General features: G+C 38.3%; 3 protein-coding genes and 1 long non-coding RNA gene across 11 annotated transcripts in view; 2 read left to right on the top strand and 2 right to left on the bottom strand.

The window, feature by feature from the left end:
* The window catches only part of osbpl3b (oxysterol binding protein-like 3b), a 40,866-nt gene extending 35,368 nt beyond the window's left edge, over positions 1-5,498 (top strand). For all 4 annotated transcript variants that reach the window (XM_032559239.1, XM_032559241.1, XM_032559237.1 and 1 more), the window contains 3 exons: positions 7-133; positions 1,649-1,771; positions 4,365-5,498. In XM_032559239.1, the coding sequence (XP_032415130.1) occupies positions 7-133; positions 1,649-1,771; positions 4,365-4,461 (347 nt within the window). In that variant the 3' untranslated portion in view covers positions 4,462-5,498. The remainder of the gene's footprint in view (positions 1-6; positions 134-1,648; positions 1,772-4,364) is intronic.
* A 2,439-nt stretch (positions 5,499-7,937) lies between these two features.
* On the top strand, positions 7,938-14,214 carry gsdmeb (gasdermin Eb). 4 transcript variants are annotated; one of them, XM_032558101.1, is made up of 11 exons: positions 7,938-8,063; positions 8,270-8,305; positions 8,451-8,591; positions 8,694-8,886; positions 9,127-9,301; positions 10,155-10,275; positions 10,362-10,460; positions 12,720-12,847; positions 12,930-13,101; positions 13,192-13,265; positions 13,379-14,214. In XM_032558101.1, the coding sequence occupies exons 4-11, from the start codon at positions 8,744-8,746 to the stop codon at positions 13,595-13,597; spliced, it is 1,131 nt and encodes a 376-aa protein (XP_032413992.1). In that variant the 5' UTR covers positions 7,938-8,063; positions 8,270-8,305; positions 8,451-8,591; positions 8,694-8,743; the 3' UTR covers positions 13,598-14,214. The 4 variants fall into 4 exon arrangements, with proteins under 4 accessions (XP_032413992.1, XP_032413990.1, XP_032413991.1 ...); XM_032558099.1 differs by lacking the exon at positions 8,270-8,305 and having other exon boundaries at positions 7,939-8,073; positions 8,362-8,591; XM_032558100.1 differs by lacking the exon at positions 8,270-8,305 and having other exon boundaries at positions 7,940-8,063; positions 8,362-8,591.
* On the bottom strand, positions 12,372-25,467 carry LOC116717039 (uncharacterized). Its single transcript, XR_004338673.1, has 3 exons — positions 25,455-25,467; positions 24,624-24,628; positions 12,372-12,564 (listed from the first exon to the last, which is right to left on the bottom strand). It is a non-coding gene; the product is annotated as an uncharacterized LOC116717039 (long non-coding RNA).
* On the bottom strand, positions 15,203-25,891 carry pals2a (protein associated with LIN7 2, MAGUK p55 family member a). 2 transcript variants are annotated; one of them, XM_032558097.1, is made up of 14 exons: positions 25,744-25,891; positions 23,475-23,559; positions 22,859-22,983; positions 22,130-22,248; positions 21,200-21,352; positions 20,445-20,594; positions 20,056-20,283; positions 18,554-18,685; positions 17,649-17,751; positions 17,481-17,552; positions 17,227-17,388; positions 16,585-16,787; positions 16,376-16,504; positions 15,203-16,270 (listed from the first exon to the last, which is right to left on the bottom strand). In XM_032558097.1, exons 3-14 carry the CDS (start codon positions 22,887-22,889, stop codon positions 16,094-16,096), a joined length of 1,659 nt encoding a protein of 552 aa, XP_032413988.1. In that variant the 5' UTR covers positions 22,890-22,983; positions 23,475-23,559; positions 25,744-25,891; the 3' UTR covers positions 15,203-16,093. The 2 variants fall into 2 exon arrangements, with proteins under 2 accessions (XP_032413988.1, XP_032413989.1); XM_032558098.1 differs by lacking the exon at positions 22,130-22,248 and having other exon boundaries at positions 25,744-25,890.
* Positions 25,892-25,946: the final 55 nt, after the last annotated feature.

Raw genomic sequence — 25,946 nt, 5'->3', positions numbered from 1 at the left:
GTCTAGGCCAGATGCCAATGAATTATGAGCAGTACTATGGCTTTACAAAGTTTGCAATTGAGCTAAATGAGCTGGAGCCCTCTTTGAAACAGCTGCTGCCCCCTACAGACACCAGACTACGAGTGGACCAGAGGTAAAGGCGAAAATAAGATCTGCATGTGCCTACATATTAGCAGTAATTAAATATGAGATACGGTTGCATTTCAGAGTTACTTTTATCAAATTTAATGTCTTGCAGCTAATCTAAACCTAAAATTCAGTTTCTATTAGAATTTGAATACTACAAAACACAAATAAAAGGAGACTTAATACAGAAATATTATTAAATGACTATGTTATTGTTTACACTATTAAACAGACTGACTGCCATAAATGGCTATTGTTAAAGATAATGTTTATCTTTGTTTTTATCAAAGACAGAAGGTCTCTGCTAAAGACATTTAGCAAAGACTTACTGTGCTGTATTAATCATATTAATGAGAGGTTGAATGGAAGGAAAACGTTTGGTTGAAAATGTGTGCAAACTAAAGAGATAACTGCGGTTTTGAGGGATTGTAAAGCAAAACTAGCCCAAGATTTTGTCAAGGCTGGGTCAATACTTTAGAAGCCGCCATAAGCAGACGTGTCCAGGACATGAGCTACATTTGTTGTTCTTGTATTAAGTCAGAGTCAACGTTTAAGCTGCTTCATAGACCTTTTTTCAGACGAGGAAATTTGCCTTTGTGGGGGGTAAATCCAGGTCACAGAGTTTGGAGAAAGCACAGAATCCAGGTGGCTTGAGATTAAGTGTGAGATTTCCATTATTAATAACGACGTTAAAGGCACATGTTGTACGGCAAATGGAAAAAACCGTCTTGTTTAAACTTAGTCTGTCTCATTTTAAATCTGTTTGATATGCTTTTTCTTTTTATATGCTGTTTTTAACTTCCTTGTACTAGCACTTTGAATTGTCTTTGCCTTACAGCATATGGAAAAACCTTTTTATAGGTGATCATTTTTATATCAAATATCCTTTTATATGTAACATTCAAATTTTTGTGAAAATAATTTTTAATTTTAGATTTTCACTTGCTGTCCCCTATAATGTTTACAGACAAAAATGCTTCAAACTTACCTTTAACTTAATAAAAGTGAGTATATATAATATTTTTTAATTTAATTACTGACATAAAAGAACAATTTAATAATAAAAATTTCACTAAGAATAGTTTAAAAAGGTATCTTTAAATGCTCGAAAGATAATAATGTAATTTGACAATCAGGACTCTGAATCACAGGCTCTTGTGAGTCAAAAAAGTGTGATCTTCTTCAACACATACTCAAAAATAACCACAGCAAAACCGATAAAAATAGCAAGCAGGTTGAGCGAACTAATTTTAGCTCACATTTAAATATGGGTGCTTCAGATATAACACCTCTATTCTCAGGCAGCACAAGAAGAAGAAACATTCATGATTTAGCCATCAAAATAAAAAATAAAAAAAACGTCTCTAGCTCTGCCCCTCCGCATGATTGGTTCTCTGGTTATATTATTAAATTATCTTACGGTAATGAGTCCCAAACAAAACATCAGAGTGGAGATTAAATCTGGAAATTGAACATAAATGTTGAACCACGTTTGCATAATGAAAGCGTGTGTCTCTGGCAGACTGCTGGAGGAGGGGAACTTGGAAGCAGCAGAAGAACAAAAGCAAAGGATTGAACAGCTGCAGAGAGACAGACGGAGAATCCTGGAGGAGAACAATGTGTCACATCAGCCTAAATTCTTCAGGTAGCATGAGCAGATACACTTACAGTTCAAGCGAAAAACTTTCATTATTCTCTTTCCCCCCCTTTTTTAGTGTGTTCTGTGCAGAATAGATTATTTTGAGCAATAAAGGGTAGATGCATATTTCTATTAGTGAAACCTAAACCAAGATGCTACTTAGATTCACTTGAGAGATGGGATGGTTTTATAACACAGTGGTAATGCTGGTGTTTCATTTTGTTTTCAGTCAACATTTGTCATCAAGTAAAAAGGCCTTAATAATGCAGGTAACTAACCAGATAATAGTAAATGAAAAAGGTCCATATGAATGAATTCCACTCAGGTATTTTATGGACCATTGACCAAACATAAACCAGTTTTCTGCAGGTGCTATAGGGGAGCTTGCCATTTTCTTGAGAGCACTGTGAAGTAGGACTCCCTACATTTCTCTACAACACATTCAACAGACACTAGAGTCACCAACAAAGCACCAAACACAATACATAGACAATCTCTGGCTTTTCAGTGATGCCATACAAAATAAGACGACTGAAACCCATTTATTTAGAAACAAGCTTGGTCTTCAACACCAAAACTCAATGTCAGGTGACAGTCACTTGGTGTCAGATCTGTGCATAAAAGGAAAGGATAGTTGTTGTTCTGGAGGAAGGCGCTAAAAAATTCTGTCTTGATATAGGGTCCTGGAGATTTTTTCCCAGGTCAGTGGTTCAACTGTCATTGTTGTCTCAAGTTTTTTCCAACAAAGCAAACATAAGTTTACAGCTCTTTGATGAACCGGAAATGGGAAAGACACAGATATCAGCTTATTGAAGTCTGAAATGTGAGATGGGATTGTAATGCTGCATGATATATAAGAGACCTTCACCCTTACTTGCTCTGCAGCATGTTGCTAGGAGCTCCTGACTGACTGCAGTGATGCAACAGAAGCAGAATGTGTTTTTAGATAATTTTTTCTGAAACTTCTCTATTGCGACTCAGACAGACACGGTGGATATTCTTTTGCAGAATTGGTCGTTCCATCTGAATAATCGCCAAACAGTCCAGCTCTCCCACCCGCTGGTTTACAGGATGTGAAATGAAGCTCATTACAATTTGCCATTGTCCTTTTTTTGTTGTTACGTTTGTTTGGGATATTGGGATTTAATCACAATCAAAATTTGTAAAACATGTCATCAGATAGAAATTATTATTATTATTATTTTATTATTTTCTTGGGGATTCTGTGTCTTCATTAGAGGGAGCTACAGCACCTTTGGAGTCGCCACTGGGTTAAATACAAATACAGAAAATAATTATTCCAAACCGCAAAAGTATAACATGCTTAGAATGCTTGAAAGAAAGGTTTTTGTCCCAAAAGCCAAAATGTACACCAGTAAATGAAATCATTCATTAAAACAGACGTGAGCTATCACTTTTTCGTGGAAGAGAAGCTTTGAGGCTTGGCCACGATATTATAGAGACCATTAAAATTTGTAGTTTTCCTGGCACAGATCTGGCGTTTATATTTAGTCTATTAATGCTTCACAATGAGAAGATTGGGGCTTTGGGAAGACCATTTCAGCAGCTTCACGTTAGACTGATTAATCTAAATTAGTTTTTGGGATTATTGTCCTATTGAAACACTCAGGTTTAATAATCTGATCCAAACTGTCACCCTCAGAGAAAAGCAAATTAATTGGGTGTGGTATGTTCATGAAGATGCCACAAACTGCTAAGACTCAGAGAGCAGTGAACTGAAACAGAAACCAGAAGCCAGATGTATTCAGGGAAAGTGTTTTGTGAACAGACAATACAAGATTTAGCTGTTTGGTCACAATGACAAAAGGAAATGATTTCTATTTAAATTTGTGGATGAGTCTCATGTTGGGGTTGTTTGATTCTAGTAACACTAGTGGGTTGTACAGAGTGGTGGAGTAATGGGGAGATCTAACTCTCTGAGATCTAACAAATGTCAACTTTACCCCGAATCAACAGATAGAAGGATAAAACTGACCCAGTCGTGTGTCCCAGCAGGGCAAAAACACATCAAAACTGGATTTGGAATGGATGAAGGATACAGCTAGATGATTGGTCAGTGCAAAGGAACCACCAGATTTAAAATAAATGAGATAACCAGAGTAATGCCAGAAGCTTTTTGGTGGTTAATAAAAATGTGTGGCGTCTCTGCATCTTGCTTAGTAACATTTAAAAACATATTAGTCTGGGTGTATGTATGTTGCGCTATATGTAAAGTTTTAAAATCTCATGAAATTTAACAATTTCTTCTTGAAAATGTTCTAAAACCCCCAAAAAATATAAGCCCCAAATCAATATGAATGTCGGCAATGAGTGTATGCAAACTTTTCACCGGAACAGTACGTTTCAACTAAGATCAACAGTTTGAACCATCTCAATGCATACAACATAAATCATCCACACAAAAAAATGCTGACTCCCTTTGGGTACAGAATCTAAAAGAAATAAAATCCCTTGCAGGATTACAATTATTGTCTCTTCTGTCCTACATGCGTCATGTCACAGTAACTAAAAGGTTGTGAGATAACTTTGTCATCGTCATCATGTTTATGCGGCTCTGATTGGGACGTTTTCTCCACAGGAAGTCAAAGGAGGACGCCTGGGTCAGCAACAACACTTACTGGGAGCTGAGGAGGGACCCCGGCTTCTCCCACATCGAGTTTCCAACACTATGGTGACCTCAGAACCCACAGTTTCTACCCACACAGCCTCCACTGTGACCCAGGCTGGTTCTGGCGATGTCTGTAGCCCACTCCTACCCATCCACTTGCTGTTTTCTATATTGCAGTCCATTCAAATTATTGCCTTAATAACAAGTGCTTATCTGTGTTGCGCAAATCTTTTCATGGAACCATTGGGAGGGAATGCTGATGTTGAAACTTTCGCCCACATTTCTGCATCTTTTATGTTATGGCTTCTCAAAAAAGGGAAGAAACTTGGTAAAATCAATGAAAGAAAATGTCATTGTTTCCATAATTCCAGCTTGAAAATGCTGAATTACTTAGTCACACTTAAGGTTGTGTCTTATAATGGACATTCTCTACCTCGGAGAAAAACGAGCCTTGATATTTCAGTGATTGTGTGCACACATGTTTATTCGCCTAATGCCTTACTAGTTGTACTTCTATTGTTTTTATTTAATTTAATTTTTGCATTTGCATTGCTGTTTTGTAAGGATATGCAACAACTGTTGAAATGATCTTTATATTCTCACTGTGCTGAGGGTGTCTTCATGTCTCATGAAGTGATTACGTTTTAGCTATTACTCTGTGAATGACTGTACAATAATATATGAGCATCGGTAGCCAACATTAATTCCAATCACTTGTTCCCACATTATCCATTGCACCATCTTGACACTGGGTTTGGAGTTAAAATAATGTCCAAATCAATGTTCATAAAAGAGTAATAAAATATTATTCTTTCCTGTTATTTGTCAAGTTATTTGTTTGTTGTTCAAGACTGCAGGATGACTAAGTGCAGTTAGTCATTCTTTATAGTGCCTTGTAAAGAATGCATACACCTTAAACTTTCCCCTTTGCTCATTTTATTACATTGTAGCCACAAATCTTAAGTTATTTTATGTAACAGGCCAATACAATGTACTGTGTTGGAGAACGATAAAAACAAGTTTTTTGTTTGTTTGTTTTTTGTTCTCAAGTTATATTTAGATCCCTGTACCCTGATACCAGTCAATAAAATCCAGTACAACTTGTTAACCCTCAGTAGCCAACTTATTAATAAAAAGAGCCCATGTTTGTGTAATTTGATCTCAGTATATAAACAGTCACCTTACCACTACTAGATGTTTAGTCCACAAATTTGAGCTTCATGGACGAGTGGCAAAAAGAAAGTTTGCCTCAGTCAGCTTAAGGAAAACATCCAAAGTATGGATGGAATTACTGCCCTAGAGGCACGCTGTTATTTCTGCCAAAGAAAAATGACTCTGAGCATCACTATGAACAAACCGTAACCAATGCAAAACAAGGTGAAGGCATCATCTTTTTGTTCCTGCAAGGATGGAGAATCTGGTCAGAGATAATGAGAAGATTGGATTGATCAAGATAAATAAATCCTGAAGGAAGACCAGCTGCTAAAGATTGGGGCGGATGTTCTCTTTCCACCAGGGCAATAACTCTAAGCATACAGCCAGAGCTACATCAAAGTTGTGACTGTTGACTTTTAAAGAGTTCGTTTGCAAAGAAGAAAGAGAAAAAGGTCAGTTCAACCCTGAACTAGAAATATGTTGTTAACCATTTGAAGCTAAAATTGCCTTGTGAGTCTACAAAGCATAAAGTCAGAAGGGTTGTATACAAATGCTCGACCACACTTTTTTATCCTGGCAGTTGTAATTAAAAACTAAATGACAACCATGTCTGCATTTATTTTCTTTTTCCAATTATCCCCAACTTTGTGTTGGTCCACGAGATAAAATATCAATAACACAAACAGATGTTTGTGGATATAACAGCAAATGCAAAAGTTCGAGGTTCATGCTACTTTAGCAAATACCTGCATGTGAAGCAACACCTCTTTAAGATTAGCCTGTAATATAGGTTATCTAAAGATGACTTCAGTTTGGGTGTGGATGACAGATCATCTTCTCAAATGCATCACTTTTTTCAGTGATGCATTTGTGTGCTGCTGCAGTTTGTGTGCTGCTGCAGTTTGTGTGCTGCTGCAGTTTGTGTGCTCCCGTCTTCTTAAAAATCTAGTTGGTTCAGAAGCTCTCTTGTTGTGTTTGGACAAACATGAACAAAATACCTACTAAAGTATTAACATCAAATAGTAAAATAATACCTGTGTAACAAGCAGACAATATTTTTTGTATATTAAAATGGGTCTATTAAAGACTCAAAGTGACATTTTTTACTCATTAAACAGTTTTGCATACAGTTGTCCTGTTTACATGGGGAAAAGTCCAAAAGGCTGCCCAATTATAAAACACTTGAAAGCAGGAAAGCCTCTATAACTGCTTTCAAATGCTTTTGAAAGAAAAATAACTCTAACTAGCATTTAAAGGCTTTCTTGCTTTCAAATGCTTTTAAAAGCAGTAAAGCCTTTGCTGATACGCAGGCACTTACCTTTACTGTATGCTTACCTTTACTGTGAAGGTAAGCATAAAGTGCCTGCATAACCCTTTCACACCCTACAAGTCTCTGTAAAATGAAATCTTTGTGATTAAGTGGAAAGACAGTGTGGCTTGAGTTCTATAGCAACAATGTAAAACTGCTTATCATCCTGGATAACCAGGACATTTTTTAAATGTTATTACATATTTTAAAAGCTGTAAGACATCATTCCAGTTTTCTAACGAGCCAAATTAAACTAACTAAAAATTCCGTACCTGAAAATTTTCTTTTTCATGAAAAGGAAAATCTGTGCACCTAATTTGTATGCTCAGGCCAGTTAATTCTCTCCTCTTAGAACAAAAAATTCAAGTGATTGAATTTTAGCAGCCACTGGGTGGCAACATAGATCAATAATTTGAGTGAATCTATTGGTGCCTAAATGTTTTGCCATGAGGGCCAAAATAACAGTAAAAGTTCTTGGGGGTCACAATAGCAGTAGTCAAAATAATGTTAATAATAGTAAATAAAAAAAATAATTATTTTGCCCTTTTTAATTTGATCTGCTCAATAATAAACTCAACATGCAACATTCTATTTAATCTAATAAAAGAAAAGAACATTTTTGTAGAAAAGGGCTCTGTAAAGTAGGCCTGTTCAAATGACAGGGCGTCAGCCATATGCACCCCAGAGGTCATTTGAAAAGTGTCCCAGACCACGATCTTGCAAGAAAAACAGAACAGAAACAAAACAGCATATGGGTTACTTTCTCCTGAAACATAAAATAAAATCCATCTTTAATGCCCTGCTGTGCAGATTCTTTTGGTCGGAGGCCGAACAAAGTTAATCAGTGGGCCGCAAATGGCCCCCAGGCCGCACTTTGGCCTCTCCTCATTTATAGCAAATCTTCCAGTGGGGATGTTGTTCTGCGAATATAAACAATATTCAGTTTTATTTGTAGCTTCAACAAGCATATACTAGAGAACGCTCGTCAAGAAAAGAGATAATCACTGTAGAAGTGATTTTTCAGTCTATTTGATCATAAAGGAAGAGAAAGTAGAGCAAGCTCTTCCTGTACTGAGGGCGGGGCTTTCTCGAGTCCTTTGTCCAAAACAGACTGAAGTAACAACAGTATATTAGTAGTTAGCACCTCCTTTGTCACGTAACTTTTATAACTAGCTTAGCACTAAAGCAATAACTCCAGAGAAGCGGTAAGAACATGTTTCATATGTATATGTTGTGTTATTTTGACGTTTTATTGATAAACGCACAGCTTTGATTAAAAAATACTGTTTGTAGATGCTAGGTGGTTTGAGCTACTTTAGACGTTGAACTATAGTGTTTAAACCGAGTTTTGCATTATTGAAGTTCAAGGGACCTTATGAACCTTAATCGAAGCTACGTTTTTATCAATTAGCACCTGGACCCGACAGAATCCAGGTGCCAGATGAAGGTAAACATAACCTTTTCTTATGTCTAGCTAACCTGATTTCACTTTATCCGTCAAAGGTTTTTTTTATGAGCCGCGGGAGAAATGTTTGCCATAGCAACCAAAAACTTCGTGAAGGAGGTGGATAATAGGGGCTTACTGATCCCAGTGTCCAGCCTGAATGACAACTTGGAGCTCCTGACGGTGGTGGTGAAGCGTGAACGCTCCTGGTTCTGGCAGAAACCCAAATATCTTCCAACTGACTTCACCCTGAATGACCTGCTGACAGGCGATTCGCCCATAACACCAGGTAAGTTAATAAAAATTAAAAAAACAACACTCATGTTGTTTTTTTAAGCATTTATTACAGCAAAGTGACAGCAAGCCTTAAATGGTTTATTTATATTTACAGCTGTGCTAGATTTAGACTTCATTAAGTACAGCGGCACATATGGTGGCGACATGCAGGGAACCGTGGATGCCAGTTTTGTCAAAGCCAAATTGAACGTAAAGAGGGAAGGCTCCTCCAAACTCCAGTTGTCCTTCGGCAGTCTGAAGAAAGAGGAAGTGGACGTCCCGAAACTGATGCGAGAATCCAAAGGCAGGTTAGCTCCCCTAACTGAGTCCACTCTGATAGATTTAAATGTCCCATTGAAGAAATATAAACGAAAGAATGTTTTTTCCCCTCAACCGTAAAGTTTATGAGGGATTGATTAGAGATGATCATATTTTTCTATGTACAATAGACAAACGCATAAAATAAAATGACAGGCCTTTCAGTACTTTCATAGAACCAGACTTTCTCTGAATGTCGTACATTTGTGTTTTTTGCTGTTTTTTTTAAGAGTTCTGGACATGTCGCACTCTCTGATCCAGCAGACGAAAGAGAGAAAGAAAAATGTGTTTGGCATTGTGAAGGAGCGCATCGTGACCACACAGCCATGTTCAGTCGTAGAGGACGTGCAGCAGCGAGGATGGCTCGTGGGGACTCTAATTCCCTGCATCCCCAAAGTGTCTAAAGTACAGTGAATAAGAACTACCACAGACACCAAACACATTCATGCTTACAGTATCTGTATGTTAAGTTTATTGTAAAGGTGTTTTTGTTCCATTTTTGCCTGCATGATGATTGTGAGAACTGAGTTCTCTTTTTCATGTTGCCCAATATAAATATGGCAGATTTGAGAAATGGGCTATCATCACTAGGTGCCCTACTGTTCCTGAAACTAGTTTCAGTTCTGAATGCAACTTGGCAAATCATCAACTGTTGAGCAGAGGGGGCGGAAATATTGTTCTATTTAAAAAGACACAACGTGTGGCAACTGCATGCACGCACACCACATCTGAGTCATTGTTAATACAAGTCTAAAATTTTATTTAAATGATTAAAAAATAAAACTTGAATAAGATAGACTTATTTTTAATTATTCACCATCTCATTGTCTACATTATAAATACCAGGATTTCTAAAATTATGTCGAATCAGGGTGCATTTTCCCCAGATTTATACAGAAGATCCTCACTTGTCACCCTGACGTCACCCATTCGTCCACTCTTTTAAAAATTGGTCATAAATGGACTTAAAATGCTGGAAACTTCAGTCTCAAAAATTGTCAGAACCCTGACAGCTGAAGTTGTAATATGTTGGGAATAGAAATAATATTTTAGAGATGGGACGATAAGAAAAACCATATTTTAGATGTATTTTTAATAGCTTTTGTTTTCATTGACACAATCTATAAAAGTTAACTGGAAATGGGATCATTTCCAGTTCAGTAAAAAGTAAAAACTTGAGTTTTCCTTTAAAAAGACAAATTTTGATGTGGTATATTATGTCTGAGCTTCCCTGAAGTTCTGCTAACTTTCCACCCAGATTTTACTGACGGAAAGTGGAAAGTTGAGCAAAGACAGCAACGTCACATTGGAGATTCCTCCTCACACCACGATGGCCTACGGGATCATAGAGCTGGAGATCAAAAGCGACGGGAACTTTGGTGAGGATACTCTGAACTCTATTTAATAACTTTTGCTAATTTAACAAGACAAAAATGATGAACTGTCTATAAACTTTTTTCCACAGAGCTGTGTGTGATGTCAGATGGAGGTTTTGAAGTAGACGGCCATGGCAAGAAGAGTCTGCTGTGTTTCTCAGTTGCAAAGAGCAATGTGATTGAGCAGGGTAAAATTACTTTGCTTTTTTGTTTCTTTTGTCACTTTTCTTTTTTCTGTCTTATCTTTTTAACAGAAAATAGCGTCATTGATGATAACTGCTGCATCACAAATACATTCTGAAGCTTTAGGATTATAATAGCATGATAGTTATATGCTCTGACTTACATTAGTGTATCTTTTCTGGCCTGTGTGATAATCTGTGAAGTGCAGATTATCCAAATGTCTCGAGACATTTCTATTTTTTAATGTTCAGATTTAAAGGAGAATTTAAATTAGTCCTGGACAGTATTACCTCTGGCTTTAAAGTTTTCTTTGCTCAGTAACCACTCTTTTCTGATCAGGGGTTGCTGACTGTTCAGTAGACGAGGATGAAAAACTAAAGGAGACAGAGCTTTTGCAACAGTGACCTTCAGACTCTGGAATTGTCTCCGTCTGAACTTGAGATTTGATGGATTCGGTGGTCTTATTTCAGAGCTGAAAACATTTTACGCTAGCCTTTGCTTTCATTTTGTTTTTTTATAAGCACTTTGTAATACTTTTCTTTAAATAAAAATTCTACTTACTCACTCTTTGCCCTCATTCTCAGCCGCAGACCTGACTTTTTCATTGCTTTGCCAATCGACGTACCTTCAGGCATATTAGAGATTCTGAATGGATTAATCAGTGTGGCATTGATACATTAATCCACAACTAAGAAAAGAACACATTTTAAATCTGACCACTTCACACTTTATTACTAGTAGCCTTTTTCTAAAGCTTTTTAAGGTTTTATACCGCTTCTTTACTCCATTACTTGACCAGGTAATTTACTTAGACACCTTCTGCAAAATATGCTTCAATAGTCAGTCACAGAGACTGGTGGAAGCACCAATAAAAACCAGCCAATGTCTAAAGTATATAGAAGTTGGGAGCTGACTTAAGACTATTGCTCAGCCCTGGTGACAAATACAATTTACAGTTGAAACCAAAAGTTTACACTCACTGAATTAAAAGATACAGCTCTTCTTTTTCCTCATTGCCTGAGCTGAAATCAGACCATACTTATCTTGTTTTAGGTCAGCTGTAATGACCTAAATTATTTCTGTTCCCTAAATGCCACTACAATGAGAGGAAGAATATGTATTTATTAAAGTCTTCTGAATCAGACGTTTACATACATTTCCCTTGTATTTGGTAGCATCGCCTTTGACCTGTATGACTTCGGTCTGATGTGGGTTTCCTTCCACAATATTCTCACTGTAGTTTGTTGGAGTTCTGGCTCATTTCTCTTGACAGAACTGCTGGAACTAGGTCAGGTTTTCAGGCTGCCTCACTTGCATGCGCCTTTTCAGATCTATCCATACATTTTCTATTGGATTGAGATCAGAGCTTTGTGATACCTACACCAAAACATTGATTTTGTTTGGCGGTAGTTTTAGGGTCATTGTCCTGGCTGATATCTTTAGATGTTGCTTCAATATTTCCACATTAAAGTTCACTAGTTCATCCTGCAGAAAAGCAGCCCCACAACATGATACTGTCACCATCATACTTCACAGTTGAGATGGTGTTCACAGGCTTCCAAGCATCCCCCTATTCCAATGCTCATTACGCCTCAAACAGTTCCACTTTAGTTTCATCAGACCACAGGACATGTCTCCAAAATGAAAGTCTTTGACCCTGTCTGCATTTGTAAATTGCCATATGGCTTTTTTATGTCTCTTGAAATAATGGCTTCCTCCCTGTTGAGTGGCCTTCCAGCCCATGTCTGTGAATAGAGACACTGCCTTACTGGCTTCAGCAGCGTCTGCACAAGATCTTTGGCTTTTGTTCTGAGGCTGATTTTTGGACCAAAAGACATTCATCTCTGGGACACAGAACCCGTCTCCTTCCTGAGTGGCACGATGGTTGGACATTCCCATCATGTCCATATTTGAACATAATTGTTTGAACAACTGGACATTGAAGCTTCTTCAAATTGTTCCCAAACATGAACCAGACTTGTGAAGCACCACACTTATCTTCCTGGAATCTCGGCTGACTTTTTTTTGGCTTTCCTATTGTGCCAAACGAGAAGCAGTGTGTTTGAGGTGTGGTCTTTAAGGTACAGCCACAGATGTGGCTCCAATTAACTTAAATTTGTCAGATGTGAAAAATACTCCAACCAAAGTAGCATATCCATAGAATCATAGGAACCCTGAATGTGTCCCTGTCATTGTTAACTTTTACTTTGGGCATTGTATATCTTTGTAAAACAAATGACGTAATTTGATGTTTTTTATCCAAGAACTGGAGAAACTGAAGGATAATTTCCAGCAGCTTTCCACCCTCCCAGCCTCCACCAGGTCGTCTCTGCTCCAGCACATCACAGGACTGATGCAGGAACCGGCAGCCGTTGGCGCACTTCAGATCATGGTAAAGAGCCACACTGATGTGCCTGGTTTTTTATCATAACATTAACAGAGCAGATAACTGTAGGTGCTTCTATTTGTGACAGCTGGACCGGATGTATCTGGGTAAGAAACCCAGCCTGAATGATGACGGATTAAAGGAATCTCAGCAGCAGAGCATCCAAGCGATTTTTGAGGTGTTGGAGCAGTCTGGTGCAGAGGAGTCGACTCAGAGCCCAGTCCTCACCGCATTGCATCTGGTTGTCAGTGCATTAGAGGGTAAGAAAAATCCCCAGTGTAGAAAGGAAGAAACTGAACTGTTGTATTTGTTGTTGTTTTTTTACATTGTTTATTAATTTTATCTTTCAGAGTTACCAGATGATTGTCTTCCTGTTTTAAGTGTTTGCAGTAATCCTGCAACCCTACAGACTTTGGAGCTACTGGTTAGTGAGGACCGTTCCCTCCCCCAAGTTAATTCAACAGATCATTTTAAAGGCAGAAGCTAAATTATTATTTATTCTTTTGAAACACATGGCTTTCCTTACATTTGTTCTAGGTGCAGTGTGTGTCAGGAGCCCGGGAGACGACTCTGAGCAGCGCAGCATTGCCAGATGACGACTATGAAAGGACTGAACATATTTTTGCCTCCTGTAATGTGTCTCTACAGAGAGACAGCGATATGCTACGGGTTGAAATCAAGCATGAACCAGGAAATCATCCCCTGATTCTCTGCATTGCTATTAAAAGTCTCGCCTCTTTAGCCTGTGGCTGTTGAACCATATGAACTGTATACTGATTAAAAGGAAATCCAATATATTATGTTTTCTTTGGGGATTTAGTATGGACAATTACAAATAAGTGCTTGAAACATAAATGTGAGAATGAACATCGGACTGAATATTTTTTATTGGCAGATTTTACATTGTATAGGACTTGGACTTCATTGAATTGAATGTGATCAAACGTCGATACCCTAAATAAGCACCATCTGATAATTAGAAATCTGTTTCAGCAAAATTCATGTTGTACTATAATAAGCCTTTTGTGGCTTGAGATTGTTTTTGCCCTTTTCAATTAATTGGTCAACAAATCTTTTTTTTTTTTTTTTACATAAAACCAAAGAAGTCCTTTAGAAATTGATTTAGGCTTTGACTATTGACTGTGTGGTGTTTTCTTTAAAACTTTGTAATTTTGTGTTTTTAAAAACACTTTGAACTGCCTTTCTGCTGAAATGTGCTATACAAAAAACTTGATTCTTTCACCTAAAGCATCCAAGGCCGACTTCTACTACAAATGCTTGTATTCATGGGCCTCACTTGCAAATTTTTAAACATGAGAAGTTGTGCACAATGAAATGATGGTGCTTCCTTATTGAACAGTGTCTTGCAAAGATCCCACTTTCTCGATTTCAAGTTAAAATTTTAGTTCATTTAGGATTTTCTGTGACAGACCAACAAATTAACAAATAATTGTTTAGTAAAGATGATAGGATAGGTGGTTTGCAAAAAATTAAAGTGTGAATGATATTTGTTACCCTGACACTTGAATACAGGTGTTTTGTGAAATGGTACAATCACAAGCTTCTATGGATTTCAGTGGGATTTTATTTGATGGATCGAAACATAAGAGACAATTTGTTAAGTGGAAGTAAATTGATGCATGTTTTTGTTTTTTTTTCCACCAGTGCAGCAGATGTTTGTGCTTAGCTGCATTCTTTCTGACACCCCTAAATAACATCCAGTGAAATCATTTAACTTGAGAAATGTATGCTCAGTAAAAATGCAGCTGGTCTATGAAGGCCTCAGAGGTTTGTTAGAGAAATTTTGTGAACAGCATCATTAAGATCAAGGAACACAGCAGGCAAGCCAGAGATCAAACTAAAGTTTAGGTTGTGAAACCAAAAAGCCACAAAGTTACAATTAGTCCAAACGTTGCTTTGGTGCGCCTCAGTTACAGTTACATTGATGTTTGTAATGTTAAGAAGTTCAAAGAATTTGGTAACTTTTGCAAAAGTCATTTTGATTGAAATCTCAAGATTTATCAATTTGGACAAGAGTGTTTAATAGACCTAAACCTCAGATGAAGGTCCAGAGTTCATGTAAAACATGAAACTGGTCCAGGAAAGGGACTATAGACATGTTTCAGAATAACTGATCCAAATTATGTTTAACAGCTCCAGAGTATCAAGGATATGTTTATTAATAGTTATTTTGAATATTTATTAAAACATTGGTTTCAACAGTGTGATGGCATATATAAAAAGCTGCACCATTGCAGTAGTCCAAATATTCTAGAACATTTATGGAGAAATAACTAAAACTGAATGTTTGCTTACTGAACGGACAGGAGGGGATTTTTACTGAAAAAGATACGAAGCAGATCATTAGAAAACACCTGTTATTTTATTACACATCTGAAAATACATCTTATCTGAAATCTTGTAAAATAAACCTTTAGTAAGTAAATATGAACATTATTTAAAACTGTTAAGTCTTAGTATTATCACATCTAAAGGGATAGTTTACTGAGATGACGTACCCTCTTCAACGGCCCTGGGTAAGTTTTTTTTTTTTTCTTTATAAACACAAACAGCACCAAATCCACTGGTTTAACAGTCCAAAAACTTAAATACTCTAACAGTTAGCATTATTATCAGAATGGCTTTTCCAGCCTTTTGTCCAGCTTCAGTGAATGCTGGACAAATACTACAGTATTCCTTTGCTTTGTGTGCAATAATGATCTTCAAAGAGTGATCGGAGGAACGGCTTTCAGAGAGAACACTGAACTAAAATAATGTACGGAAATACATTTTAGCAGTAAGAAGAAACATGATGAATGACTAAGTTTGTAGTGACAATGACTTGAAGCAGTGGACACACACTGTAAACTTAACACTGAGGTATCACATCCTTTTCTTTGACAGAGCCCTCATTTTAGGAGAATAAATAAAACTTACCTTTATAAGATGTGAAATTAGACAAACTGACAGATGATTAAAAGCAATCTGACAAAAAAGCCGCATCCATTTAAATAGAAATACTCTCTAAAAAAAAAAAAAACAACATATTTGGCACTAAATAAGTACTCTTCCTGTTGTTTGGACAGTTGCATAGTGTGTTGGAAAAGAAAACTGGCGATTTAGATTAAGGTGACGGATGCAGTTTGTACCAACGAGGTTGACGTCCCATTCTTCCTGTGTGCAGCACAGTGTTAAAAATTGTATTTAATCCCAGGCCCAGCAGCTCAGACAGCAGGTCCAGTAGGAGGAGCTTCAATACACCCAGCTGACTGGAACCCACTGCGGCTCGACAAATAATCGCTCCACAGTATCTTGCAGCTTGTCGAACGCCTTGTCCAGATTGTCATTGACGATAGTCAGGTCAAAGTAGTGGCTGTACGCCCGGCGAATCCTGGCACTCTCATCTACCGTCTTCTTTAAATCGTTCTCCTGCAACAGAAGCGGGAGTCCAGTTATACTCTGATGGCAGCAGCTACTGTTCAAGAGCACCAACGATCACCTCACAATACGCGAACAGGAATTTCTCAGGATTACCGTTAGGATTTTGGTGGTAAGGCCAGCATCGATCACGGCTTTGTGCATGCCTCTTAGTGTGTCCAGCTCAGGAGCAGCGATAAACACCACGAACGGCATAAACTCTGCAGTCTTCAACACCTTCAGGGCCTGTGCATAAACTGTGTTGTCACAACCAAAGCTTCAGGGCAAAACAGCTCCCTGTATGGAAGGTGCTGAGGAGATTTTACCTGAGGGTTCACGTCCAGGATGCACGTGCGGCCGGCCTGCACCACCTCGTGGATGGAGTCGATCTTGGTGCCATAGAGGTTCCCATCGTACTCGCCATGCTCCAGGTACTGGCTCTCCTTGATGTCACGCTCCATCTCCTCCCGAGTCACAAAACAATAGTTCTGCCCATCTTTCTCCTCTTCTCTGGGATGGCGGGACGTAACTACAGCCAGAAAAAGTCAGGAAAATAATCACATATAGTGCCTTGCAGAAGCATTCTTTCCCCGTCATTTTTGCGGGGAGTATTTAATGTGAGAGACCAAAACAAAAAAGAACATAAATGAGGTGAAAAGTAAAATAAAAATCTGAAAAGTTTGGCATGAAACCATATGATACCAATTTACCTAAGTCCGAGCTATTTTGAAAAGAGTAATGGACAAAAAACACAAGTGTATATTTGTGTAGGGCTGGTTGGGACAGACAACATAAACTGCATCTGGAACAACAATCAGTGGTTCTAGAAATGACTGATTCTGTGGAAGTGAAACACTTTCAGATTTTTTGTTTCTAAATTTGTCAGTGGACACGTTCAATGGGTATGAATACTGACAACACACTGTAGACAATTTCTGTAATTGTCCAGGTTTGTCTGGCACACTCACAGGGGACAGTGGCTCCATATCTTAGAGGATTCATAACAACAAGGCGGTTCTTCAGGCTCCTCCTTCCGACCCCCTGGGCTCCGATCAGAACCAACGTTTTCCTTCGAAACGGGGGCATCCTGGCCACTTCCTCATAGATCTGCAGCTCATAACGGTCAAACTCTGCTCAAGGCAATGCACACACTGAATGAGAACTGCATCATCTCAGATGCATTTCGACGAAAACACCATAAAGCACATTTGGTGATACACACCTGCGTTCTTAGAAGTGAGGTACATCATTCTTTTCTTCTTTTTCTTTGCAATCAGAGTCCCACAGAGCATCCCTGAAACACAAACGCCAAATCCAAAGTGCATCTGTCAGAGAGACTCAACAATGGTGTCTGGTTTGTTGGGAAACTGGGGACGTGATGTGTGCTGACCTGTACCAGCAGTGCCCCAGTCTCTCCTCACAAAAGCTTTTCTCTTCTCCTCCAAGAACTGACTGGGAATCAGGCCAGTCGCTCCACCAACAACTTTGCGTGCCTGTGTCGGAATTAAAACAGTTGAGAAAAGAAATGAGGTCGATCTCTTAAATGTGGCACTCAGGAAAAGAAAGAAAAAAAAAAACATTTAACTGAATCTCAACTACAGTCTCTTTTACATGCCAGTACCTGGTCTCCCTATTCACCTTTGATCCTTTAAAATGGGGATCGAGGTTGTATTAAAACTATAATGTGTCTTCTGTACACAGTAAAACTGTGGAAATGTTTTTATAAAATCAATGCTTTTCCAGATTCAACTACGCAAAGAAAAAGGCCTTGACCTCTTTAGGAATTTATTGTTTATTTGTAAATGATGCCAGAATAAATTAGATAAAATAAATCTAAAACATGTTAAGGTCAGTTAATTAGACAGAAAGATGAGTTCTGCAGAGCACTTTTTTTCTTATTTACATGTGGAAACTAATGCAGATATACAAGAAAATACTTTCTTAAACCTTGCTGAAAAGCAAAAGGTGCTTAATCAAATTATTTAAATCCAAACTCGCATAATATATCAGAAATATATCAGTTGTCAGTGTCTTGCACTGTCCAAGAAGCTAAAGGACAGAGTGATGGAAGCATCCCATTAAGATGCGTCCATCTTAAGTGAGAAAAAGGTGGATTCATGCCCACAGATATAATTCCAATATATATCAGTAATACTATTGAAATCACATGATTTCTTAGTATTTTGCAGCCCTACTCCAAACATCAAGGAAGAACACAGAAAAAAGGACTAAATAAACCAGGCCTGTGAAAATCTGAACATAATATTTCAGTATTTCTTGGTGCTGTTGACTCACCTGCCACCAGTTGGGGTCCTCCTTGTTGACAACATGAAGTATGTCTCCTTTAGCAAAGGCCAGACCTGCCTCTTTACAAGGGATCAGGTTATCTGTAGTTGGGTTGTAGCTGAAGTATGGCTTCAAATAAACCTACAAGTTAAGAATTAAGTTAAAATTCAGTGCAAAAAAAAAACAAAACTTAAATGTATAAAATTATTTTAAAATGCCTATGAATCTTTTATATTGGTGTGGAAGAATTCTGGTCAATTTTTGAACTTAAACCCCACATTTAAGGGCATGCTGCAGCATCTAAAACAGACTGAATCTGAACTACTCCATTTGAAAACTTTCATTTTGTTCTTAAGGCATTCAAAGGTGGTTTGTGCTTAATCTCACTAGGCATAGGATGGACATTCTGCTTCAGGATTTTCCAGTACAGTAGAAAGCATGGTTTCATCGATTTAAATATCTGAGTTACTGCCGAACTGGTGGCGTGACCGTTCCTGTTTTACCCACAGATTTCACTCCACGTTGTTGTTTTTTTCTTATTTTGCAGGAGTTATGAGACACGGAGGCAAAGTTACTCAACAAGTTGTTGCTAGGTAACCGAAGTAAGGGGAAATTGAAACTGCTTGTTACCCAGCAGGTTGTTACTAGGTAACCAAAGAGTGAGTTAGTTGATGCTATTCACTTTGCTTAGCTGGCCGTGAGAGGTCGAGCGGCCAAAGCCTTTCCTCTGCCTACATCCCCCAGAATCACATGTGGGTCTGGATCAGAGTTTATTCTATATATTGAATATTCTACGAGATATATTACCTGCTGATATTGGTCACATGACTATCATGACATGTACTGTTAATAAGTGGTGGTAGGGTTTATTGTCCAACCCTACCACCACCATGTGTTGACAGCTGATGACTCTTGGCCGTGATATTAACCTCAGAACATTCCCATAGATGTAATTTCTTCACTCACTTTCTTATTGTTGAATCATGAAAACTGACACGTTTAACATGTGGCGTGGGCCTGCAGTGATAAAAGTAAAGCTGAAATCTGTAGGGAGCTTAAAATATATCAGAATGAGCATTGAATAATTTATTCTGTTAGCATAAATGGAAGCTAACAGGGACATTAAAAAATAGTAGAAAAGAAGGATTAATCGGTCCCATTTGGCAGAGATGTCAGTGTGTGACATAACCTTACACACTCTGCCAGTGTCAGCCGCTGTGTGTGCCTGTTACAGTAAGGACCAGAGGGGTGTTCCAGTGAACAGAGTGGTATGTGTCCTACTTAGAGTGCAGAGTGTTATTAATAGTTCCTCGTGGACTCAGTTTTCAAACGCCTGGCATTCTGCAAACAGCCAGTCAGGCTGCTCCCCCCCAGTCCTTGGCAGGTTCAGGACAAATCCATGCCATTCCAAGTAAGAGTCCCTGTGTCTGGATTACTTGTACATCGAGGAATATATAATTCATTAGGACTGTGTGGGATTTGACATGCTGGTGACGCTGCCTTCACCTCACCTGCGGGGGCGCCGGTGTGTCTCTGTAGCTCGGCAGAACCTTGAGTGTGACGCTCCCGCTGCAGTTTCTCAGCAGCTCCTGGAGTTCCTCGGGGTTACTGCCCACTTGCTGACCGTTGACTTCCCGGATGACGTCGCCCGTGTGCAGCATCCCCTGCCTATCGATGGAGCTGCCGTGCAGGATCCGTGTGATCACCATCTCCCCGTTCACCGCGCGGAACGTCACTCCCTGAAGGAGAGAACGAGTGGGTCGCTGACAGTGACACAACCTCTTGCTATGAAACAACTTGACCAAGTCAAATTAAAACGCTGAACTGAGTCACGTTAGATGGAAAACATGGAGGATTTGCAGTGCTACATGTCCTCCTCTGCAGAGATGCGGGTGCTTACCAAAGGCTCCCCGGTCTTTTTCTGGATGCCAATCATCCTCACAGCGTCGGCGGGCATTAGGGAACTTGGAGAGAGGGAATTGCTGTTATCCATGGCGTTAGCCATTTCATAGGACTTTGCAGCCACCTTGTCATGAGCTTCAATCAAAGACTGAAACAGGAACATAGGGAAAAATGTAAAAAAACAATACAAAGCTTTTTTGTCAAAAAATAAATAAATAAAAAAATCACTGCAACATCAATTTAGCAAAACTGTTCCTAAAGAATGACTCAAACTATTTTGCTTTGTTTATGTCGGCGCTGACTGATGATTTGGAGAACATGACTCACCATTATTGCTGTCCTTCCAGCAATAAAATAAAGCCAGCATCATTTATAGCAGCCATTTTACAGGATTAATGATGAAAGCTCTTCCCTCTTGTACCTTGTTTCCTCCACCATTAAAACCAACTCAAACGTGCTTTCTAGTATTCACATAAACCCAACAACAACCATTTCCTGAGGATTTTATTTCAATAAAAACTAGAAGCCAAAGACATGCGCTGTCACTCTATCTATATAATTCTGCCTAAAGTTAATTTTAGCCTCTAATGCTGGCCCAGAGACTCAACATGACAAGTTGTCATGTATCTAGCAGACTAAGGGGAAAAAAAAAAAAAAGGCTCAAAATTTCATTATTTCACAAGTTAAAAAAAACTTTACCATCCTTCCTGATCCAATAAACCTTCAATGAATGAGGGATTACAGTCTTAATACCTTAAAGTGAGGCTCTTGGAGGATTCTGGCGAGCTCAGCTGCAGCAGGATCTCGTTCTTCGAGGTTGTTGAGGGAATCCAAGATCTCTGTGAGCAGCTGAACGTTGTCGTCCCCCACAGCTTCTAGCTTGACTTCCTCAAGGCGCTCGTGAGCCTGAATGCACAAAGCAGCAGAAAAATGACTGAAAAATTATACATAAAGTGGAGTTAAGAATGTACGTGACACCAAAAAGATGGGGCCACAATAAATACTTTTAAAGATTTGTTTCACCTCTGAAGTTCACAAACATTGTGTACATGTCAACACAAATATGCACTGCAATAGCCTGGCTGCAAAATGTTGCTCGAACTATGCTATTTAAGGACCTTTTGGTCTTTTTACAACATTCAGTCTCCTTCAGTTTACACCTGTCATGAGTTATGGAGAATAGGATTAACGTTGATGAAGTTCAGCTGTGGCCCCACATGATGAGGGCTGCAGTGGAGAGATGTTGTAACAATATGTCAGACTCTTATCAACTTGTGCAAGGCAGAGAGAAGAAATATTATTGATGTTGCTGTGAAGAACCCAAAACAAAACAGAATGCTGAAATTGAATTAAAAGTTGATTATATAATCCCACTCAAAGATTAATTTAAGGGTGTGCAACCAGGTTATTGTACTTTCTCTGTCTTTTAGTCAGTTTTAGAGTACAGATCAGTTAAAACATGACATTTTTACTCTTTTAACACTTTTTCCTATCACCTGCATATAAAACTAGGGCTGCACCGATTTCAATTTTCTGGTCAATCACCAATCTTGAAAAAGCTAGACCTGCCAATCCCTCAATATATACCATGATCTTGGAAATTTCTCTCCTCTCTATAATGTTAGAATTTGCTTTTACTAAGCAATAATACAAAGTAGTACTAATGGGAACTTTGCGCTTCACCTTAGCAAGAGAACGGACGATGGGGCTCTCCATGACTCCTTTGAGGAAGATGAGGTCAATATCTTTGGCTCCAGTTCCTGATGGCATGTCTTTCAGGTTGTCAAGAACCTGCTGCATGGCTGGAGAAGAACAACGTCGTCTCAGACACGAGCTTGACCAAATGAAAGATCATGGCCAGCAGACAACTGCATGTTGGCTTAAAGTGGTATGACTTGCATTTGTGAAAGTAAAAATCGGAGCTGATTATTACATCTACTGGAAAATAACTGGAGTAAAAACGCCCAAGGTACGAACAAGTTGACAGAAATAAGCTTAAAAGCATCAACCGTTACTGTTGGAGCAGCAACAAACACAGATTCATATAGTTCAACAAGATTGGTCCAAAGAAAGCCACAAAATAATCAAAGATTTTTGTTTTTTTTCTTTTTAGCTCACAGAAGACAGCTAAAAATTTCTTTCAACGTTTCCCTACACAGACATACAAGCATACACAGGTGTTTTCTTTCACATTAGATAAGCAGATAAAACAGACGTACTGATGTATGATAGTGTTTGATTTAGTAAACACTATTACTTCAAAACATTTGTTTTGTTAATGCAATATCAACTTTTTAGTTGACAATGTGAAGTTCACAAGCAGCAACAGGACATAGAAAATAACAAAATAGTTAATGATTCAAAATCAGAATCATTAACAGCTGATTTAGTTTGCTGTCCTTTGTGGCTTACCTGAGCCAGACTTTGCATTGGCCACGGTCATGTTGATTATTCCTGAGCTCAGGATGGTCAAACTCTCTGAACACGCTCAGCAGCCGCCCAAATGCCCGTTTAAAAAAACCAGAGCAACTGCAGAGCTGAAGGGTGACAGAAACCCAACAAGTCACAACAGTTTACATTACGATAACCACATTATACAAACCTTGAAATGACATCTACCAAGCTGACATGTTGTACTAACACAGATCCAAACTAGAGAATGAGAACAACTAAAGAGCACAGAAAATATGCCTCCCTTTGGGTTTTATGTGAATCTCTCTAGCATGGATTTGCTATGAACTGGTATGAACTGAGGAAATTATATAAAGATGGCAACTGAATAAGGACTGAATATCATCTCTTTGGTTAAAGATTGTACAATTCACTCACAATAGAGGCTTTTTGTATAAACATTCTCCCAAAACAAATCTATGATATTAGTAAAAAGTCAGGTGATGGCAGCTGTGGGTCTTCTAAACTCTATTTAGTCACATTCTGCACCGTTAATGCATAATACATGCAGCGTCCTAATATGCATGGTGTGAACTAAAAGCAGCTTACCATTCTTGAATGCATTTCAGGATCTTACCTATGAAGTGTGTTTAAATCATCAGAGCGGCAGACTGCCTCCGAGCCTCAGGTCTTTCTAAAAAACAGGCATCTGGTATGTCTGCCTTTAACACAAAGAGGAAAAACAATCCACTGAGCATCAACAATTGTTTGAAAATGTGCATGAAAGGCCTTTTAAATATTTAAAGAAGCTGACTACGCTGATAAATAACCTTTAGTTGTCTACCTCTGATCCATATAAGGAAGCACTTTTTTGAAGTCAATCTAAATGGCCAAATTAAATACACAAATGGTACTAGTTATTACATAAAGTAAAAGATCGGTTGAGTTTTCCTTCCAAGGTCAACTGCTTGTGTCATTTTTCACAATGTAGAACAAAGATGCTGTTTGAGGTAAAACAGGTTACCTCAAACGGCATCTGTACGTTGTCCTTCGACCGTGCCCTGACTTGTCAGAAATGTTACGTAAATAAAACAGCTGATCATGTTGTCCTACTGCTTCATATGAAGGATAAACAGATATTAAGGATTGTTTGTTTAAACTTTCAATTTCATTAAAAAGAAATATAAAAATTGAATTCACAGCATAAAAGAAGCAAAAATCACATTAGCCTCTCCGGTGCTACGTCATTTCCCTCTCACAAAAGTTTTTTTGTTTTTTTTTCAATTAGACATTTTTAAATATTAGTCTCGACTGAGTGTAGTTGTCTGATAAACACAGAGATGGGACTCTGTGTTTGCTGAGATGGGACTCAGTACGGTATGCACTGCGCTGCTGTGCATACCGTAAAGGTGTGAAATGTGTGATATTACAGTGCGCTGTCAATCAAATGGCCTCCTGTTGGGGTGTGCAGGAGAAGTGATAGTGAGAAAAGCCACAGCTCAATGTGCCACAAGTTTCAATGGGCAGAAGGTCTCAGAGTACAAGTAGAGGTGCACCGATCGCACCTTTCATGGCCAATACCAATTTGAGTGTTTTTTTTTTACATCTGACCTGCTAACTTTATTTTAACCAGTTCTATTTCTTTAATTTTCTTCAACATATAAAAGTAAAGAACAACAATAAATGTGCTGTTGATTCCTTGATAGAGATAGAAGCTTAAAATTAAATATTTTTTTTTAAATCTAGGAACAACAAGATTTTGCATAACACTGCATAAAAACATGACCTTGTCTGATTTCCATTTGACTCAAAAAATGTTTACCAAGTTTCTGTTGCTTCAAGCATTTAAAGACTGAAACTTATAAGCATTCTTAGTTTTGAGGCAGATAACGAAAAGCAAAAAAGATCTGTGATCACAAATTAGAATAGATGCTTCACTTAACTTGTTGATGCTTCCTTCATATAAAGGAAATCAGCAAAGTGAAAAACATTATAATTCAGAAAAAGAAGTGGCCTATTAGCCTTGGCTGCTATTTTATTAAATATCGCCACGGGCCACAGAAAAAGCCACATCAGTCGACCGCAGCCTGAAATATAAGGAATCCTTTCAAATTTTTTTTTCTGTAATGAGATGATTTGAGTGAAAAAAACAACTCTGTCAGTGAGTTATGCATGGAAGACCTTTCTTAATGCGAGTGATTTAAAAAGTATTTGAGAAGTATTGTAATCCAGCCAAAGTTACGAGAACAGAGTAATATTATTTTTAAAAGAACATGCCAAGTGATTTGCACTGATTGCATAAAAGTAACCATGCAGGATTTGAGGTTATGATAAAAGCTGGGTTGAAACTATCTTAGAGTCAACATGTTGAAAAGCTGTGCTGGCTCCACGGACTGAACTGCTGTCAAAGCTACACGTGTTTTTCGCTACTATGATAAGTAGCCTCTCTTGACTAACTGACAGGAAAACTGACATTTTCATAATAATTCCCAATCACTTTCTATTAGTTTGACTTTTAATTTTTAAAACTTCGCGCTGTCAGGTCTTCTTTAGTAGCATTTTAAAAGAGTCGACCCTCTTTCGTTTTGCAGTCCACATGCAGGTTAGCAATGCTAACAAGTAGCAACTGCTAGCTAGCTGTAAAAAATATCTTTCAAGTGTGACTAATTAAACTGTTGCGTCATGTCTAAACAAAAATAAGATAGTTAATGCAGCTGTGTTTTAAAGTTATTTATTTATAAGCAGAGCAATTTATCAGGGAAAATGAGCCGTGTCCTAGTGCTGTGGAGCTAGCTAGCTAGGCGCTTCAACGTTACTCCACATTAGCCTCAGAATTAATTAAACAAGAAGCAGCAGGTCCAACATTGAAACGTTTGCTGCCCAATTTCAGTTCGGTTATAACATACCCAATGTGCTGTAATCCAGTCACGCCTCCATGGTTTTCCTTTATTCAATAGATTTATTAATCCCCGATCTCTCACGCAGCAGTAACTTGTGATTTCATTTCCAGCGTGCCTGCCCCCTTCTTCTCTCTCAGCTGCCTGTAAGTCCACACACGCTGTGTGAATGTCACGCAGAGCTGCTTCAAGTTATCTAACCCATTCAAACC

This window comes from Xiphophorus hellerii, chromosome 3 (genome assembly GCF_003331165.1).
Source record: "Xiphophorus hellerii strain 12219 chromosome 3, Xiphophorus_hellerii-4.1, whole genome shotgun sequence".
Lineage (NCBI taxonomy): Eukaryota > Metazoa > Chordata > Actinopteri > Cyprinodontiformes > Poeciliidae > Xiphophorus > Xiphophorus hellerii.
The sequence above is the reverse complement of the archived record's forward strand: the minus strand, read 5'-3'. Positions and strand labels throughout refer to the sequence as shown.